This window comes from Galleria mellonella, unplaced genomic scaffold (assembly GCF_026898425.1).
Source record: "Galleria mellonella isolate WM207_F2 unplaced genomic scaffold, CSIRO_AGI_GalMel_v1 utg172, whole genome shotgun sequence".
NCBI classification, from domain to species: Eukaryota; Metazoa; Arthropoda; class Insecta; order Lepidoptera; family Pyralidae; genus Galleria; species Galleria mellonella.
The window spans coordinates 1443755-1461073 of NW_026442015.1; the positions used below are offsets into that span (position 1 = coordinate 1443755).

The 17319-nt window shown below is 32.4% G+C and overlaps 2 protein-coding genes across 2 annotated transcripts in view; both read right to left on the reverse strand.

Annotated features, from left to right (window-relative positions):
• LOC113523132 (scavenger receptor class B member 1) overlaps nucleotides 1–7170 on the reverse strand; it is a 99477-nt gene extending 92307 nt beyond the window's left edge. Inside the window, exon 1 of the mRNA XM_052893185.1 lies at nucleotides 6916–7170. The gene's annotated coding sequence lies outside the window, so the exon portion shown is untranslated. The remainder of the gene's footprint in view (nucleotides 1–6915) is intronic.
• A 2664-nt stretch (nucleotides 7171–9834) lies between these two features.
• On the reverse strand, nucleotides 9835–17088 carry LOC113514197 (zinc finger protein ZFP2-like). Its single transcript, XM_026898202.3, has 9 exons — nucleotides 16825–17088; nucleotides 16047–16173; nucleotides 15486–15548; nucleotides 14530–14592; nucleotides 14020–14076; nucleotides 13133–13168; nucleotides 12850–12936; nucleotides 11990–12165; nucleotides 9835–11193 (listed from the first exon to the last, which is right to left on the reverse strand). Exons 1-9 carry the CDS (start codon nucleotides 16963–16965, stop codon nucleotides 10045–10047), a joined length of 1899 nt encoding a protein of 632 aa, XP_026754003.2. The 5' UTR covers nucleotides 16966–17088; the 3' UTR covers nucleotides 9835–10044.
• Nucleotides 17089–17319: the final 231 nt, after the last annotated feature.

Here is a 17319-nt window from a genome sequence, read left to right on the forward strand (position 1 = left end):
CTTTAGTTATACCAGGAACATCACGGTACAAATAGTGTTATTTAGTTGCGGTTTTCTACTATCTTAGTCATACAGCTTAATTAAAAAGATAACATGACTCTCTTAGATATATGGCCACGCGTAGAAATCTTAATACGTAACATAGATACTACGCACATCGACCTACTAGAAAAGGTAAGTAAATAATACCTATAACCAATAAACTTTAACGAATAGAAATAAATAAACATGAGGAAATGAAAATTCGTTTCAATGAATATTTGGCACTTTATTTGCTTCTGCCTATGCTATTGAAATACATATACCTAAATATCATCATCATCATCATATCAGAAATAAATAAACATGAATGAACATAGGAAAGGAAGGGGTGGCCTATTCTATACCAGAACCACACAGCCACCTAAATATATAGATATCTAAATATCATTAGGACATCTCTGTTAAAACTATTTACTTGTTGGCTAATAGGTCTATTTCGTAATCAGCTAGGCCATGTCCTCGACTGTACGTGCATCAGTTTGTACACAAGACACGAACTAAATCGTGACCGGTGGATCACCCTTGACCTTCGTTCTGTTTGATGAGCTGTTCTATACGGCTAGATTAAAGGAGATTATAAAAGTCGTGGCTATTATGTTGTCCCGTAAAAATCGAGCGGAAGATAAGTTCCGAATCTAAATTTTGGTATTATAGTGGAATACAAAGCTTTGGTTTATACCGTAAAGTAATATATTACCATTAAACTATATTACTCCGGTACGTGTATGTCTGTAGAAATATGACAATTTACGAAGACGTCGATCGATTCCTAAAGTACGTTTACTTATAAGTAGTCATCACTGACATGGTTGGAGGATATATAAGTATATATAGTTACAGGTTCTATATATTAGTTCAATAATGAATATAATAAATATCAGTTATCTAATATATACCTAATATCAATATGATACCCGATCGAAACGAATATGGATATCTCACCGGTATGGGCGATATCGAAACGGATTAGTGAAAAACCTTTCACCATAAATGATCAGAGGAACCCAATATATAGATATCGAAACAGTACCGATATCACCTATAACTATTCATTGAAGAAACTATTTAAAATAATTTAACAATATGCATATTCAATGATTAACAAAAAGCAGAAAATATTTCTAGCAGGTACAAGAAACGCCACAAACGTCTACAAATGGTAATATGTGAAACTGGATTTTTCCAGTGCCTTGCGTACTAGATTCGAGTTGCACAACACTATTAACTGTTGATCATGCATAATAATTTCTTTAGAATGTCCTCCGTCCCCGACTTTGATGGTCTGGTTTTCATCTGACGTTCGACAATTCGATTATCATCGACTAAATTTGCAATTTTCTTAAATTCCATTTAAACAAAAATAGATTTTATGGTTTTACATAAAGTTTATAGATCTCGTGACTACATTTTAAATGAAAATCCACTTTTTAGCTTATTATAATATACTTAATACGGCAACTGCATGTTTAAGTTTGATTCATATAACTTCAAATTTGATCCTCTAGCCATTATATTTAACCAAAAACATTGATTTTTACAAGTTAAAAACCATTCCGATATAAATAGTAAATGAAAAATACAAATCAGATCGGAAAACATAATAAAATACGCAGAAAAACTCTTTATACTCGTATATATAAAAATTTAAAACTATCAAAATTTTTGCAGCTGTTCTGGATAAATACAACTATCTGTGATGAAGCAGCAACGGACTTCTTCAGATCTATGATGAATAACAGAAATATTAGAATTAGAACGTTTCCTCCTAAAGATCTGCTTTATTATCGTTGCCCTAATTTATACATAGACAATAATCAGTGTAAAAATAGGTTAAAATCTGCAGGGCAAAAATACCTATTAACAATCAGTTACGGTAAATGCATTTCGAAAGTAGACAGTAGAGATTTTTATTCGTGTTTGACATTCAGGATTGCACAGGTGCTATATTAATGAGGTATATGATGCTGCAACAATCAAGTTCGGCATCGTGCAAGACTTCATCATATGGCTAATGTAATATAATGTAATATGCATAAAAAACAAAAGAGAAGGGGATCTTGTAGTATTTCTGCCATAAAATAATAATTCGTATGTTACATATTCGAAAGCTATTGAAATGCAGATATAAACAAGTGCCTATCTAACCGGGTAACAAGGTATCAACGAGCAGAACTTAAAATAACAAGATCTAGACTAATATAAAAAAGTTTTAATCGAGGATTGAACGCCATAAAGGTCGCTAAATTCTATTGAAATCGTGGATTTCTTTTTGTGGTCACTACATACTCAACATTCAAAACTTTACTTCCTACGTCATTTAAATGTCATTACACATAATTGGAGCAATGTAGGTATGTATGTAAAAAAACACGATAAATGTATCATTACGTGACGATTACGTCGGGTTACATCGCACCCGGCGCGGCTCCGTGTCGTAATATATAACTGGATTTAATTGGAGTTTGCGTCATATCTAGCGTATACTTATTGGTTCGGTATGAATGAGATGAAAGAGGTGAAGGCGAATGTATGACTAATCTTATACCAGAATGATCTATGTAGAATCATATTGAGGTGACAACGACGTTTACCTGTTTTGCTTAACTTTAAAATGAGATAAGAACTTGAACTTTTCCTGATTATGCAGTATTGCTCTCAGAGAGGAAGGAGAGATGGTCGACCAAAGGAACCAAGATCGAAAGGGTCGCCTACGTCCAAAAGATTTGCCCGGATGCAAGAGAGTCGCTCTAGGTTTTTTTTTAATGGATGATAATGGAATGGTAGTCCCGCCTGCGCCAACGGTATATACGGGCGGTGCACCAGTGAGGGATGATAAGTGAGAATGGAAAGGCAGGTCAGTTAGCCCATCGTGATGAATACACCTGCACGATAGTTTTCAGAGGAGGACACGTGGAGGTCGACCTGATAAGGTATATTGCTAGCAAGGGGACTGGTGGTCTGCATTATTAAAAATCCCCCACCCCCCAGTCGCTCTAGGTTATCAGTTAAGGGATCCGCTAAACACCTCCAACACTTGGTATCATCAGCTTGTTTACCATTCCATAATTCTAATTTCGTAATAAATAAATCCTAAGACATTTAAATAACTTTTTGTATTTTGAATAATGAATAAAAAATGCCATAAACTAATCGGTTGTTAGTAATTGTAATACTAATGATTTTTTGAGAATATCTGTGGTTTATTATGATAAAGTGTGTACAATAACCTAATAAAATGGGGCATTATCTGGTTTTGCAAGCTTATAACCGCAAGGTCACAAGTTCCAATCTGAGTGTACTCGTATGCCATGAATTACATACTTGTGGTAAGTACAAGCGCAAGGTATTATATTAGGTAGTAGTATATTAGGTAGTTGTGAACACTTTGAAGTGCTCGATTTACTAGCAAGACAACACGAAGCACTTGTATTATATAAAGGAATAAAAAAAAATATTATTTATTATTATTTTTTATTATCTTATTGGTAGTCGGCCGGGGTTTATATAACTTTCTGCATCTTTCCCGGAAGTGAACCGCCTCTGAATCCCAACCGTCTGAGATGTTGTTCGAGACTGGTTGGGATAAGACCGTTCACCGACATAAATTGGTAGATGTCACCCCCCACAACCTCGTGAGCCAGGTCGAGATATTTTCTCTTCTTCTCGGTTTCGGCTTTCACGAGGTTCTCGTCATGCGGTATGGTAGATCCATCACCACGATATCAGGTTTGTTCGCAAGAACGGTCCTGTCCGTGATGATGGATCGGCCTATACGCTGTCGCTTTCGAAGATCATACTTAAGTACGGCAACCTCTCATCGAGGCCGTACTTCAGAGCTAGCTCTTGATGGAGTATTTTGGCTACCTGGTTGTGTAGTGTTGGTGTCAGCACATGTCTGAGTGACTCTCCGGGATTTTGATATCCTTCAGAATGTGCTTTCGGTAATTGTTCGTCTTAATCATGATCTTTCAGACAAAACCCTCGGTCTCTCCGAAGAGATCACCGAACTGTTAGGTCTTACGTACGGCCCGTGAAGAAGAATGCAACTCCTTCTCTTTCCATACGGCCTCCCGCTGAGAGGTACCCAAAACTTCGGGTTTTCGCCAGTCCTCTTTAGCCAGCAAGAGAGGGAAATTCTATGACCTCTCTATGCAAACCCTCGTTTATTATTATTATTATTATTATTGTATTATATAACTTCAGACTTTTTTAAGAAACTTGGAATGGCAAACAAATTAAGGTCACTTCTGATAGAAAATGGAAATCATCGCCTATAAAGATAAAAAGCACCATCGGCATCCCAAAATATACTGTGTCATCATTTTGATATACGAATAATCATATCTTTCAGACGATCTAAAAAGTTACTACATGTAGAGACATAGCAAGAGAGGGAAATAGAATTGTAGGTAAGGAAGATCAACGACCCTATTTAAGCTCGGTCTCCACGTAATCTCCCGTGACCACAATCGTGATTAGTTTCTGATAAATTTGGCATTATGCGAGCTCATCTTCACCCATCATTCCTAACTGAGGCTACGTCAGCGTATACCTAGTATAAGCGTAGGCATAATCTCTATTACACTTTCACCCACTACAAAAAAAGGTGCCATCGCCAAGACTACAAGACAGCGTTCCAATAACATTAACATAATCACAGTCTTGATAAGATTTAGGAAGGAAAAAGATTGTTACTAACGAGGATTAGGGACCCGTTACCAGCATTAAACCTTAATCAGGTCGACCTCCACACGGTCCCATAAAAACCATTGTGATTAATTCTTGTATTGTATTGATACGTCACGATTGGTCAATTGAAGTGCTTTTATCCTCGTCTGTTATCTCTCAGTGGTGACGGCCAGTATATACCGTAACGCAGGCGGAGTTACTATTCCATTATCACTCATTAAAAAGTCTTAGTCTCTTTATTTTGCTTTTACGTAATTAAGTACTCATTTTGTTTGTGTATTCATATAGCATTCTTTTAAGGTTTGCTGTAAAACCGAATTAGTAATGAGGAGGTCAAAAGGTAAGGAGGAGGTAAGAAGGAGAAAAATGTTAGGACATTTGATACGATACGAACATTATAATAGAAGGTAAGATAGAAGGAAGGAGGGGGAGGGGAAGACCAAGGCATAGTTACATCAGGCAGATCAAGGAAAAAGTTGGTGTCATGTCGTATCAAAAGGTGAAGAGACTCGCTGAAAATCGTAGTGAGTGGCCAGAGCTTCATCGGCAAAAAGACGTCTTAAATAAAAAAAATCTTTGAAGGGAACAATAGTTTTCATTCATTCATTCCTGATAGGTTTTAGTTCAAATTAATTTTATCAGTATATTTAACATGTACTCAGGAATGGCAACACTGCTTTTTTCTGGGTGGAAAAGAACAATTAACAAGGGAACTATTTCGATCTAATTAGTAAAAATCATATAAGGAAAATAATAATAACCTCCTTGAAATCCAAGGAAACCTAGATTTATAATAGCCCTATATGCACAAAAAAATTAAAAAGTTGTATTATCGAACTTAGAACTTCCTTATTTTGGAATGGGTTAATAAATGAAACTTAGTTCTACCTACATGTGCATTGTTTCGGTTCAAAGGATAAAAAAGCCAGTACAATCCTTAACACAAAATAGATAATGCTATAGTAGTCAAGTATATAATCTGTTACTCAGGATGTTTATAGGTGACGGTGACTACACTCCATCAGTAAGCGGTCAGCTTACAATTTCTAATACTTAAATAAAAATTCTACTCTCTGAAGGCTTTGTTAGCGAACGTATGCGAAGGAGAAAGCGCAAGATCTGCAAGGACCGTAACTATGGCGTTAAATCATTGCTAATTGTTCAATAGATTATACGGTAGGAATTTATTTGTAAGCGTACACAGTCTATGGTCTAACTGTCTATTATAAGACAGGATGCTTACTAAAAAATTTTTTCATTCGAATATTCAAGACGGAGTAGTTGTTGCAATACATATGTTGATTATTGAGTCAAATCACGTTATATTTATACAAGGGAAAAGACGATAGACAGATAAATGTTTGTCTACGTGATATAATAGATATTGAGTATAACAATATTTACAGTTAAAATCGACATGATGAATAAGCAATACGTAGTGCACTAAAAAATCAACATTTTACCAAAATTTAAATAAAAAAGCAAGCATTAGGTATAGACCAGTAGGATATACACACAATTACGAACAGCATTTCCACACTAGCAGATGATGGCGGGTGCAATACATGAGAGGTACCTTGGGATTAGTGCATTCTGTGATGTTCATTTTTGTAGACGACGTATAACTCTTTCCATCTGGTTACACAGATGAACTATCAGACTGTTTGCCATTCCAAATTGTTCATAATTAAAACCCCGACTTGGTATTTATTGGTCCATAGTTCTAATCTGACCGATTTTGAAATTTTATTGTAATTTAATTATCAATAGAAAAAACCGTTAACAAATTAATCAGAAAAACGACGATTGGCTTACCTCCTGCCACGTTGATTTCAATATGCTCGATAAATTGTGGGCAGATTGAGTGGTAATTTTTCAGACTACCCCATTAAATCTATAGAAGTCGAGATAATGGTATACTTTGCATAGTTTAGTAATTATCAATCAACCTCATTGTCTCATACATGTTTAGAATGTCCTACTAAGATTTAATCAAGCTAAATATCTACCTTTATTCAAACCTGTTTGTTATTTGTATTGAAATTAAACCGCTATGATCCTAAACAAGTAAAAAAACGCAATCTTGGACAACTTGTATACGCGTATGTTCTCGTGTTGTAGAAATGAAATTAAAAAGAAATTAACATCTCTGTATGACGAGGAGGTCTCAAACATATCACTTACCTTGCGGTAGATGAATACGGCTGCAGTATAATTTTTATGTATAAAGTGGGTTTATCACAAAACACAAACACTGCACGATTTATTATTTAATTATTATTTGCCACAGATTACTATTTGCTTTTTCGAGATTATGACAGTTTTTCAGACATCAACGTCACAGCTCGTCGCACAAACTTTTTTCGGATTTATATTTTCGACCTGTTCATTGACTTTTTGAGTCCCCTTTTACCGGCACGGGCGCTGCGGTCTGCACCGCTTACGAGACTGCTTTGACCACTTTCCAATCTTGCGCCGCATCCACGGTGAATAACATATTTTCAAATAGGAATAAAACCTAACGCCTTAATATCACAGCCCCTAAGTTCATATTCCAATAAATATAGATTTTAATAACAGCAAATAAAAGGTAACTTTGTACAAATAATAGCGAATGTGTCCCTTCAAAATCAAACTTATCGATGTGCAGTAAAGATCATATTTGCAAGATTCTTTAAATAGGTAGAGGTAGGCTTTGTTGAAATAATGTATGCGTGCATACGTAAGAACTATTAAACGCATTGCAAACTAAATAGAAACGAATTGAGTAAAATGGGCAATGAAAAATATTATTTACCATCAACCCACACTTACTACATTGTAAATATATAATAATGTAAATACTGACAGCTGGACATACCGTGTTAAGTAATATAAAAAGTAATTTTTTTTTGTTATTTATCCCATAATCCCATACAACCTATATTTCTGGGGGAAATGAATTGTTTGTAAACGAGTTGTTTGTCTAATAGCCCCATTGTTCACCAAGACACAATCATAATACCGCCAATTACCTACAAATAAAATAATCATACTATAACTCATTTTCAAAGAATATAAAATAAAAGTAAAAAATAAAGATAAGCAACAAACAAACTAAACGCATATAGGTAGGTACATCAAGGCACGATATATGTAACAGTGTCGTGCATATGGCGCAATATCATTTAAAATATGAAGTTTCTAAAGAAAAAAACCGCTAGCAAAAGTAGCAATGTACTCTATCAGGTTGTCCTTTAGGTTTGTTGTCGGGGTTCTTCATTCTTAATTTAAAAAAATTAGATATAATTTTAAAATTTACAATAATGTAACCTAAGGCTAGCTAGTATCTGTGCTCAAGATATCAAATATTTGTCTATTAAAGCTAATCTAGAATACTAATTTATCTTTCTATCCGTCGTCTAATCGAATTGCTATCCTTTTATGTATAAAGTCTTATATCGCAATGTAAGTTCATGCTAATCTTCGACATTGCTCAACCGACAGTAATGAAAATTATGCATGTGTATTATTTACTTTAAATTGAATAATTTTTTATTCCGATAAGAAAACATGGACCCTGTAGCTACCAGTAAAAGGCAAAACAACGTTTGCTGCGTTAGCTAATATCTATATAATAATTAACAAAACTGATTTACAAATCAAAGCAATTGTTACTTTCATTGCCACATGATTTTATGTTAGGCGCTGTCAGTTATTGGAAAACCTCTTTACTGGCTGCTCCGACTTTTTTAATTATTATTATGTTTTCTGTAATACTGAATTTTTGTAACAATACACGTTCTATTAGTATTCGGAAACCATGTAAGTTTCTATTAATGCTAAATACATTGAGACTATTTTAGCTTGTATTAACATCATGCAAGTATTTTTTTCTTATTTATATATTAGTTAATATAATCGCGTACAGCAGTGGGTAGTTCGTTAATAAATCAAGGAACTAAATAATCAGCCGTACGCTTACCATAACAATTATTTACACGAGTGCTATTGGTACAAAGTAGTTTCCGCGCGACCACCCTCATATATACAGCATGATTTACTTCATTCCAATATTCTTTGTTAAAAAATATTGCAATCTTGAAAAAAGCTAATCTTGACCTAGCTTGTTTATTGTTTATTAGTGTTTAAGGCTTATATAAATGAATTAGTTTACTTTCAGCTGTTTCTCATACAAGTTCGCTGATTCCAGAAACTCTTAATTTGTTTCTTCCTTAGACAATATACTTACGACATAGTTATATGAATACCTTCATATAGATACATGGTGTCAAATAAAAACATGGCGGCCATAAAATAGAAAATTGATAAGAGTAGTATACTTACATGAAGAGCTCTGTGACACTATGGAACAGAAGCAGAGATAGCAGAAATTTAAACATTCATCAATCAAAAAGAGTCAAATATCTGTAAAAAAAATTGTTTTTGTCGCATTAAACAGAAAATTATATTATTCATAAAAACATCAAACCATAAACCATTTTTAACTATTGTTTTGTCTCTTACTTTTGAACTAAATTCTTAATTTGAAAGAAAGTGACAAAACACTTCAATAGCTAAATTAGGTTTGTAAGTTTTAGTTTTTATGAATAAGGGAGTAGATATAGAACAGGTTAGGTATTTTGTTTGATACTATTTACAACTAAAAAAAAAAATACTTAATAAATTTTAATAAGTTACTTAAGAATTGTTATAATTTGTTATAATATAATAATATTGCACTTTTGGACGACGTTAATCATTTACCTTATAAAAAATTGTTTGATCTCAGGCATTAGACAAAAATAATGATAATTATGTTACAGCTTACTTTACAACTGTTATTTATGTATATAATGTATAAATTGTAACTAAAAATAAAAATACAGGATTCAACAAGAATTTTATTAATAAAAATAAATAAAATATACATAAATAGGTTCAGTAGGGTCTCCCTATATACATACTATAAGCGAGCATGGCGCAGTGGTAATGGACATTGCTTAGACGAAGATCTAAGTTTTTCTAAGGAAAGCCAATTTAAAAAAAATAATTTTTGTCTAATAACTTAAGGTTTGATTTTCTAGTTTGTGTCCCCATCAAAGAAAAAGTGTAAATCGCACATTTTTGCCGAATTTTCTGAATAAAAAATTTTATTATGCAGAAATAAAGGATGGTGATGGTATATGCTCTGTACCAAAAATTCCTCCTGTATATAGTTTCAATAGCTGAGTTATCAACTTGTTTTTTATTGCACGTAAGAAAAATTAATATTATAGTTTTGTCATTTGATTTCCCAAGATTCAATATTTTTCATGAAGCAAAGGAAAACAATTACTTTTTATCAGACTCTTCTATCAATGGCATATCCACAGTTAAATTATTAACACAAATTTTCTTTTTCCTATATTTATTGGCAATTGTATATTTAGTGACCACACTATCCATATTTTCTTCTAATTCCGTTTTCAACGGCATCTTGTGGGCTTTCAGATAATGGTGCTTTAATGCATTCCTCTGTTTGTATTTCTTATCACAAAACTGACAATTAAACGACTTTAGTCCTAAATGTACGCTCAAAACGTGACGATTCAATATATTCCTAGCCGCATATGTCTTATTGCAATATTCACACACGTGTGGCCTATTATTATGAGTTTGTAAATGCTTCTCAATATTGTAAACAAGTCGTTTACATAAACCACATTGTTTCCTATCGGCTGGTGAACGGACAGTGCCGCTATGGAACCTTTTGTTGTGCCTAATTAACCCACATTTTTGAGAGAATCTACAATCGCACTTGTCACATACGAATGGCTTCACCCCGGTATGTTCAAAGATATGCCTCTTCAAAGAATATTTGCACGTGAAGTCTTGTCCACAAATATGACAGACTAGTGGCTTCATGCCCACGTGCATTTTAGTATGTTTCGCGAATGCCCCTCGCTTTTCGAATGTTTCTGTACAAACTTTGCATTTGTATCTGAATTTGGGATCGTGTGTGAATATATGGGATTTACAGGTGGAATACGACGTGAAGCTCTTACCACAGATATCGCACGAGAACGGTCTTTCGCCGGTGTGTTGTCGCATATGGACTTTCAGGCCTTTATTTGCAGCGAACTCCTTTGGGCATAGCTGACATTTGTAAAGCTTCAACTTCTGATGAACAGTTTGCACGTGTTTCCGTAGATTGCACTGGTCATTAAATGTTCCACCACACAATTCACATATTAACTTCCTCTGCAGTCCTAAATGCCACTGGATATGTTTCTTCAGTGTCTGCTTGTGCTTCAACATCTTGTTGCAGATATCGCATTGATAAAGATTTTGTTTGGTATGAAGATTCTCATGTTCTGGAAGCGAGGTTTCTAGTCGAAAGGTTCTCGGGCAATGTTTGCATTTGAATGGTTTGATGTCACTGTGTACCGATGCTAAGTGTCTGTTGTGTTGAGATTTAGACGTAAACTTTTGGCTGCAGACCTGGAAAAAATAATAAAACCATTCCTATTTTTTCATAAGATTGTTCCATAAGAAAAGAAATTAGTTAAAACTAATAGACGATCTTGATAGTGGCATCATATCATCATATCAGTCCTTTAACTGTCCACTGCTGAACATAATCCTTCTCATTTGAGGGTTTCGCCAGTAACTGACACGCTTCGCAGGCGGATTGGCTCGCGCAGTTTTAGAGATGTTTTAAGAGGGGACTTTGCTGCCCATCCCTCGCCTTCCCCTACTCTCTTACGACACCCGCGGGAAAGGAAGGGGTGCTTTATTTTATGTCGGGGTTACAGGGCAATAATTCAATCAATGAATATATTTTATTTATAGGTAATTGGTGAAAAAGGAGGATTAGTGGTTAAGTCCCCATTATTAAATTCATAGACATCCAAATTAACATGCCTATAATAGATGCGAAAGTGAGTTTGTTTTGTTGGGTTTTTGTTACTTAATAACACTTTAATAATACTATTTGGAATGGGAAAGGACATAGACTACTAATGTTATTAAGGGCAAAAGGGAGTTAGTAATAACGTCTAACAACACCGTTGCTAGCAATATACTCTTATCAGGTCGATCTCCAAGTGATTCCCTCTGGAAATAACCGTGGTTGTTGAATTCATCACGATAGGCCCACTGACCCACTTCATCCTCACCTATAACTCCTCTCTCTCCTCTACTCCGCCAGTGTATTACGATAGAACACGCGAGGTTACTATTTCATTTTCACCCATTAAAAACCAGCGCTAGTTTGTAATAAAAAAAAGTTGAATACCTCGCATTTGTAAATCATTTCATGTTTCATTTGGTCTATGTGCGCTCTAAGAGCTTCCCTGGTGCTGTACGTAGCTGGACAGAGCTGGCATGAATATTCGCTTCTCCTTTTCCGAGCGCGCCTTAATTTCGCTAACGATGACTCATATTTTAACGTCGGTTTTTTTACTTTTCCGCCTTAAACAAAAATTACACTTCTTGAATCAAAAGATAAAGACTTTTAAGTCCCATCTACTGTGTAATTTTAATTTGGGGATAGCATAGTTTTAAAAAGCGTTGGATATATTAACTAAAAATTCGTAAGATTATAATTAAACAAAAATACTAAAACAAGTGATAGTATTATATAAAAGTATATATTTTATTTATATTAGGAAATATAAAAATTAATGTTTATATATATATATATATATATATATATATATATATATATATATATATATATATATATATATATATATATGATAATGTATATATATATATATATATATATATATATATATATATATATATATATATATATATATATATATATATATATATATTTTAAAATATCATATATATATATATATATATATATATATATATATATATATATATATATATATATATATGTGTGTGTGTGTGTGTTTATAAATTTACAAATTTAGCAATCTAAAGTGCCATTGAAATTAAAAAGGATGGACAATTTAAATTAATAATAACCAGTTATAATACAAATACATTTAGCACAATGACAACTTTTTATAAAAAATATGCCTACATCATTATTAGATAGATTATTAATACATCATTATTAAATAGATTATTAAAGGTGAATATATTTAAATTTATATCATATTTGATATAGTTTTTACTTACCTTTAATAATATTTTTTCTAGGAGTCTCTTTTTGAGATTGTTTACATAAAGATTCAGTTTTTAACACCCCATTTGCTAATTTGTCTTCTGCAAAAAAAAGGTAGACTTAACACATTTATATATCGTTTTGCCAGGCAACAGGATAGACAGGGAGACCCATATAAAACACACACCCATCCAATGATGATAAAGACATAAACCTTTCATACATTAATGCATATTATTTAAATACGCGCAATAAATACGAGTATAACCTTAAGTAATAAAAGTAAACAGACCTTACCTTCACGTTTTATTTCATTAATTTCCATTTCCATTTCTGTAATTAAAACAAAGAAATACATAAGTTTAGTGTAAATGCAATTCCAGAGTGATCAAATCTAATAAAACAAATAAACACCTAACCAAAACAACTTGTTTATTCAAACTTTATAATTTATTATAGCCATCATCATCATCATGTCAGCCGTTAACTGTCCACTGCTAAACATAAACCGCCCACACAATTGTTTCCAGTAGCTGCCACGCTTGGCAGGCAGATTGGCAACCGTAGTTAGGCTTTTAAATGTTTAAAGGACGCTGCTGCCAACTTGACAATTTCTTTAGTCGCCTTTTATGACACCCACAGGAAAGGGTGACCCATTCTATGCCGGGACCACATGGCGTCCTTGCCCGCCCATGGGGCCCATGGAGGCGTACCTAACTCAGAATGATCTGGTGCCCACATTAGAATCAGAAGCAGAGCTTTCGATTATAAGTTAAAACTTTAGTTAAGTTTAAACATATCTAAAAGTTCATATGCACTTTTTTAACAGGCCAGACCCGACTTGAAAAATAGTCGTAAAATATGAAAATACGACACATTTTTATCATTAAAATATGAATCGATTTTATAAGAAAACATAACTACTTTAAATCTTCCGCAAAGATAATGCATACATACATCGCCTAACGATATCGTGGACGTGTGGAAAATTTAAAAACATCATTTTACAATAGCATTCTTTCCTTTTAATTTACACCTTTATATACATATAACAATAATAGTATTACACCTATACGCGAAACGGGACTCCTTTACTTTTTTAAAATCCTGACTGAGACATAACTTAGGTACTCTAGGTTTAGAGAAGGACACTTCAAAAACTAATTATTATCATGAATACTTACTATATATTTTATCATCTTTGTACTCGAGAGACGAATCTTCGCCATTATCGTATACGCCTGCAAATCATATGTATATGAAAAAATCTGGATATCATGCTGATCCATTCTTATTTTTTATACTACCCGGGTATTAAAGAAACATGTGGTTCCATTTCTTTGGACGCTTGTAACTTTTGAAACTTTATTACGCCCTTTTTTAAGAACCCCATGTCTCTATGGAAAACCTCGGCAGGAAGGTCATTTCACAATCTGAGCGTTCATGGGAAAATGTGCATCTTAAACTGCACTATGCGTGACCATTTTGATTCTAAGGTATGACGATGAATGCCAATGGCGAGTGGAGAAAAGATAGCTGGATTTCAAAAGTCCCAATTTTCAAGTGGGATTTCTCACTGGATTTCCCCACCATTGTTACTGTTTTATTTACCTATATTTATTGTCTGTTTCGCCTATAATATAGGAGTGTACTGACAAAGTTCTGAAAAATTTAATTAAAAAATATTAAGTTACCATCATTGGATCTGTCGAATTCTATTTTGATACTACCCACATTTTCATTTAGGGCCTGTTCATCTGAAACAATGTCAAAATTTCATATTTATATATATATATATATATATATATATATATATATATATATATATATATATATATATATATATATATATATATATATATATATATATATATATATTCGATATATATTTTACTAAATATTTTCATAAATAATTACATAGATTAGAATAAAAAGTAGCTTATGTTCTTCCCCGTGCTAAATAATATATATAATGTACGCTAAATTTTGCATTGATTAGCTGTCAAAATATTCAAAGATAACAATCTCAATTTACAATTCTATGAAGCAGATTTTAACAGCTTGCATATCTAAATGTAGTGAGAAAAATAGGAAATATAACATTCTCAAAGATAAATTATATAAAAATAAAAAATAGTAGATGGAGTTGTAGATCTACAATTAACCATATAATTAAGTTGTTATTTGTAATAATTCTATTTATTGTTAAATGACTTGCACTAACATCATTCTGTAACATAAAATTCATTATTATATAGTATAAGTAATATATTAATGCTCAAACTTGAGTGTAACATAAGAAACAATATTATGCCTTTTTTGAAAAACCCCACACTGTAGTTTTTAGGAATAACCTCGACAAGAAAGTAATTTCAGTACTTGAGTGTTCAGAGGAGGATGCTTCTCTGAAACTATACTATAAGACATCATTTTGGTTCTATGGTGTGAGGATAATTTCCTGCCATATGTGAATGATACAATGTTAAAAGGTGTCTGTATAATTTAAGAGTTAGAGGATTTTTAAATGGAATTTTACCAGATTTCCCAATAATGCCTGTTCTATTCCTTCCTACGTATAACTCTGCCTATGATATATAAGTATGGACACTTACAAAGTGCTGTAAAATATAAATTCAAAACATTAAATTACCATTATCAGCTGTGTCTAATTCTGTTTTGATAGTTTCCACATTTTCATTTAAGGCCTGTTCATCTGCAACAATGACATTCCTTATTTAAGTATTTATATTTTATTTATATTTTTTTTTTCGCTGAATTACTTCATACATTATTGCATAAAATAATCTCTTAGTTCTGCAATATGGAAAGAAGTGACATAAAATTTATCACCTCTGTCAATAAAGATTTATTCTTTTAGTTTATTTCTTATCTCAATCAACAATATTTTTTTAACATAATATGAAAAAAAAAAACTATTAAACATTTGATCTGTATCCATCCATCTTGTGTAAACAATTTTGTTCATATACTTACTACAAACAAGTATTTTCATGGAAAAATCACAACCACTTTCCAAAAAGGGCCAACTGACCTGACTTCATCTTCACCTGTCATCATTCACTGGTACCCCCTAGCTTATGCTGATAGAAGAGGTAGAATTACCATTCTGTTTTCACTCCATAATAAAAGCCACTTCCCAATAATGGATTGTCAGTTACATTGCCTCTCTAACAATAAAAAAATTACTAACTTTTGCAGTACTCCTCAAACTTCTGTTCACATGCTACTACTTGGTTTTTAAAGTAAAATGCATCCTGTAGTTTCTGTACACATTCTTCACAAATAGTTTTACTCACTTCAATAGCTGGCATGAATATCTGTGAATATATATGAAGAAAATATATATTTGATAGTTGTATCTGAAACATATATCAAGTATATTAACTAAATTTGAATCTTTAAAGAAAGGTTGTGCCTTTAGACATCAAAGAAATACAAATATTAAATAAATACAAGTTTTTTATGTAACTTGAAATGACAAACAATTTGATGAAGTAAAATTAAATTAGTATTTCTTAGGATTATCACCAAGAGAAAGTTCTGTTTTTAGGGAGAGAAGAACTTTCTCCTTATTTCAGCTAACACTATTCTACACATTACTACTGAAAGCTCAATAAAATTATATAGAAAAATAAATGTTACCCACTATTTTATTTGCCAAACCTGTATTCATTGATAGAATAGGATAAAAGTAGCCTATGTACTTCTCCATGCAAATAATACATGTATGATAGCCATTATAGCACCAAAAAATAACAATTATATTTACAATAAATACAACAACACTTTCATATTTACAATATTAACCTTTAAAGCAGATCTTAACAATTTACATATACAGATATTGCAAGACAAATAGTAAAAAAATCTATTCTCATAGATTATTTAAAAAAAGTACAAACCCACAATAAAATAATTAAATTTTTATTTGTACTTAGTAAGTATATTTATTATCTTGTATTACTTACGTTAATGCCCAAAGTTTGGCGTAACATTATCGAATAAATTTCAACATTATTTTCTACTACATAAGGAGTATCAAGATTTCTAAATATTCCATCAGAATGGCAACAACGACATACAGAACTCAAATTCCATATTTCACTCATTACTTTACACTTTATTAAAATGTTGATATCTTGTCAATATAGACAATAAACAAATAATACGTATAAAATGGTAAAAACGAAAAACAATTATACTACTTCAGTACAAAGTCGTAAAGAGATGTCAAGTCTCTCCAATCTGTGATGTCACCATAGGATGTCACAAACACAGATTAGAGAGATTATGTCTTTCTTAACTTTATATTTTAATTTGATAATTTCCTGAAATTACTATTTTACGGACTATAATAAACCAAAATTATAAAACTTTGACTTATATCTATTAGAAAATTAATTTATATTGATACTTACAATAAAAATTTTGCTGTGATATCAAATTAAAATTTTAATTTTAGA

What these genes read in the sequence shown, in the direction of transcription:
- LOC113514197 (XM_026898202.3), bottom strand. Translation starts at nt 16,965, where the DNA reads ATGAGTGAAATATGGAATTTGAGTTCTGTATGTCGTTGTTGCCATTCT. An exon ending in GTTTGAGGAGTACTGCAAAA is followed by an intron (nt 15,549 to 16,046) that starts GTTAGTAATTTT and finishes TCATTGTTGCAG; the next exon opens with ATGAACAGGCCTTAAATGAA. An exon ending in AAATGATTTACAAATGCGAG is followed by an intron (nt 11,194 to 11,989) that starts GTATTCAACTTT and finishes TATTTTTTCCAG; the next exon opens with GTCTGCAGCCAAAAGTTTAC.